This window comes from Galeopterus variegatus, unplaced genomic scaffold, assembly GCF_000696425.1.
Source record: "Galeopterus variegatus unplaced genomic scaffold, G_variegatus-3.0.2 Scaffold16, whole genome shotgun sequence".
Taxonomy (NCBI): Eukaryota; Metazoa; Chordata; class Mammalia; order Dermoptera; family Cynocephalidae; genus Galeopterus; species Galeopterus variegatus.
Genome location: NW_007726127.1, coordinates 815,754 through 818,088, shown reverse-complemented (window position 1 = coordinate 818,088; position 2,335 = coordinate 815,754). Strand labels below are relative to the sequence as shown.

General features: G+C 39.7%; 1 protein-coding gene across 1 annotated transcript in view; it reads left to right on the top strand.

The window, feature by feature from the left end:
* SORT1 (sortilin 1) overlaps nucleotides 1-2,335 on the top strand; it is a 59,196-nt gene that overhangs the window by 505 nt on the left and 56,356 nt on the right. Inside the window, exon 2 of the mRNA XM_008566477.1 lies at nucleotides 1,244-1,317. Coding sequence (XP_008564699.1) covers nucleotides 1,286-1,317 — 32 coding nt within the window. The 5' untranslated portion in view covers nucleotides 1,244-1,285. The remainder of the gene's footprint in view (nucleotides 1-1,243; nucleotides 1,318-2,335) is intronic.

Below are 2,335 nucleotides of genomic sequence, written 5' to 3'. Positions count from 1 at the left end.
CCTTTTTTTTTTTTTTTTTTGGTGGCTGTTTAGCATCGAGATGAGCAAGAAGAAGAAAAAGGAAAGAGAGTGCTGTGTGCTGAGACGGGAATCTCAGAATACTTGGGAAAAAACCCTGTGTAGAAGCAGAAAAGCGTGCATTACACATCTTGGCATTTTTCCTCCAAGCTATATTATTTCTGAGTCCTTTCCCACAGTTGTGTTGAAGGACTGTGGTACCCAGGGACTCATGGTTGTTTGACTCCTTCTGTTGTCTCTGCCACTACCACAAAGGAAATACTGCCAGGATTGGGGGAACGGAGGGAGAGTCAGTCAGCTCCTTATCCTTCTTAGTATGCAGCTGGTCTCCCACTAGGAAGGTACGCTGAGGATACATGGCCCTCAGGTCTTAAATTGGTCTCAGGGCTTGGTGTTACCTGGCTCTGTTATTATCCTGCGTAAATAAGAGCAGAGGCTATGTTTCATGCCTTCTGGTATTCCACTAATGCATTTATCATAGCATTGAGGCACATGATAGCTATGTCAGAAGCCTAAAGAAATAAAAGTTTGGTTCTGAAAAACAAAGTGTATATTTCTTATTTTAATTAATTTTTAAACTTCCAGTAGAATTTCTTTAAGCATGGCTGTTTCTTCTAAAATTTGAGATGTGTCCTAATTTCTATGATTTATGCATTTATCTAAGATAGTTGATGTCTCCAAGATTTCTTATTATATGGCTTTTTGAGACTCCCCAGACTCTTGTTTTATTTAATCTATCCAGAATCTTTTCCTCATGCATACTTTTATGTAGAAAAATAATTATTTATTCATGGAGAACTAACAGCAGGGAAAAGAAAAGGACAGATATATGTGACACAGTGACCTCTATGGGAACACCCACACTATTCTAGCCTCTGTAAGTAGAAAGGAGAGATGGTTCTTGCCTGAAAATATCTTATGATAATACAAATACAAAATAGTTAAGTCCTCTCTTTCTTGTCATGTGTATTTGAGTAGCTCTACCTCATTGCTGCAAGTGTAGGCAATGGGGATCATCCCTAAAAAAGGAGTCAAGGACTTCTTGAATCATTCTAAGCCCTAGTAACTTGGTCCTTCTTGGTTTTCAGATATATTACATTATACTTCAGATATACTACAAAGTAGGGCTATCAACAATCTTTCAGATGTTGACTTAATCCCATCACATACTGGCATGTAATTGAAGTATATTTCTTATTGACAGAATGCTTTTGTCTCTCTCCAGGTCATTCTAGTTTTAACTACCTTCCACGTACCTCTGGTAATTATGAGTTTTGGACAGTCCAAGCTATATCGAAGGTGAGATCAACAACATATGTTAAGGGTATTTGACTAAGTAACACATTGGAAATATAGGTTCCCCCTTTTCTAGACATGGTGGAGTGTAACAGTAAATTTAAAAGATCTCCTAGCCATCTCAGACTTTCACCAGACTGTCACACTTAGCACACTTTTAAACATCTACTTAGCCACTTAAGGAAGTATGAAAAGGGGCCCAGTTCCAAGGAGGTTAGTTTGATCTGACTGAGGGGCAGAACAATAAAGGAAGATGAAGGAAGAGTCTATAGGGGGGTGTGTTTATGTTAATTTAAATGGATATTTATTTGCAGGAAGGTAATATGGAGTATAAACATCCTACTATTTATTATGAGCACAAAATAGTTTTTTTTTAATCCCTAAAATGAAACTCCTCATTGTACCTTCCAAGCAAATACTTAACATTTTGAGGCGTAAACAGACCGTTTCTAGATAAGAAGGAGGTTCTCAGGTCAGACCTACCAAAGTGCTTTGTGTAGTGTTCACACTACCCATGACAGAGGTAACATTTTCTGAAACCATAACCTATATTATGACATTGACAAAGTTTTAGAGTTGTCTTTTCAAAGGTACAGCTCTCTATACCTAGGAAGTTTTACACTATTATTTCATTAAATATGTTTCCAATGCCTTTTCCTTTCTCCTTCCCCTCTGGAACACCCATGATTCAGATGCTTGTGTGCGTAAGATCATCTGCTAGGGGCTGGCCCGGTGGCGCACTGGAGAGTGCGCCGCTTGGGAGTGCGGCGGTGCTCCCGCCGAGGGTTCAGATCCCATGTGGAGACCGGTTCCCGCTCACTGGCTGAGCGCGGTGCGGGCGCAGCACCGAGGGTTGTGATCCCGTTGCCGGTCCCCGGTACGGGCCCGACACCGAGGGTTGTGATCCCGTTACCGGTCAGTAAAAAAGACAAAAAGGAAAAAAAAAAAGATCATCTGCTAGCTCTCTTAGATTTTCTTCATTTTTAAAAAATTCTTTTTTTTTTTTTTTTTTTTTTTTTTT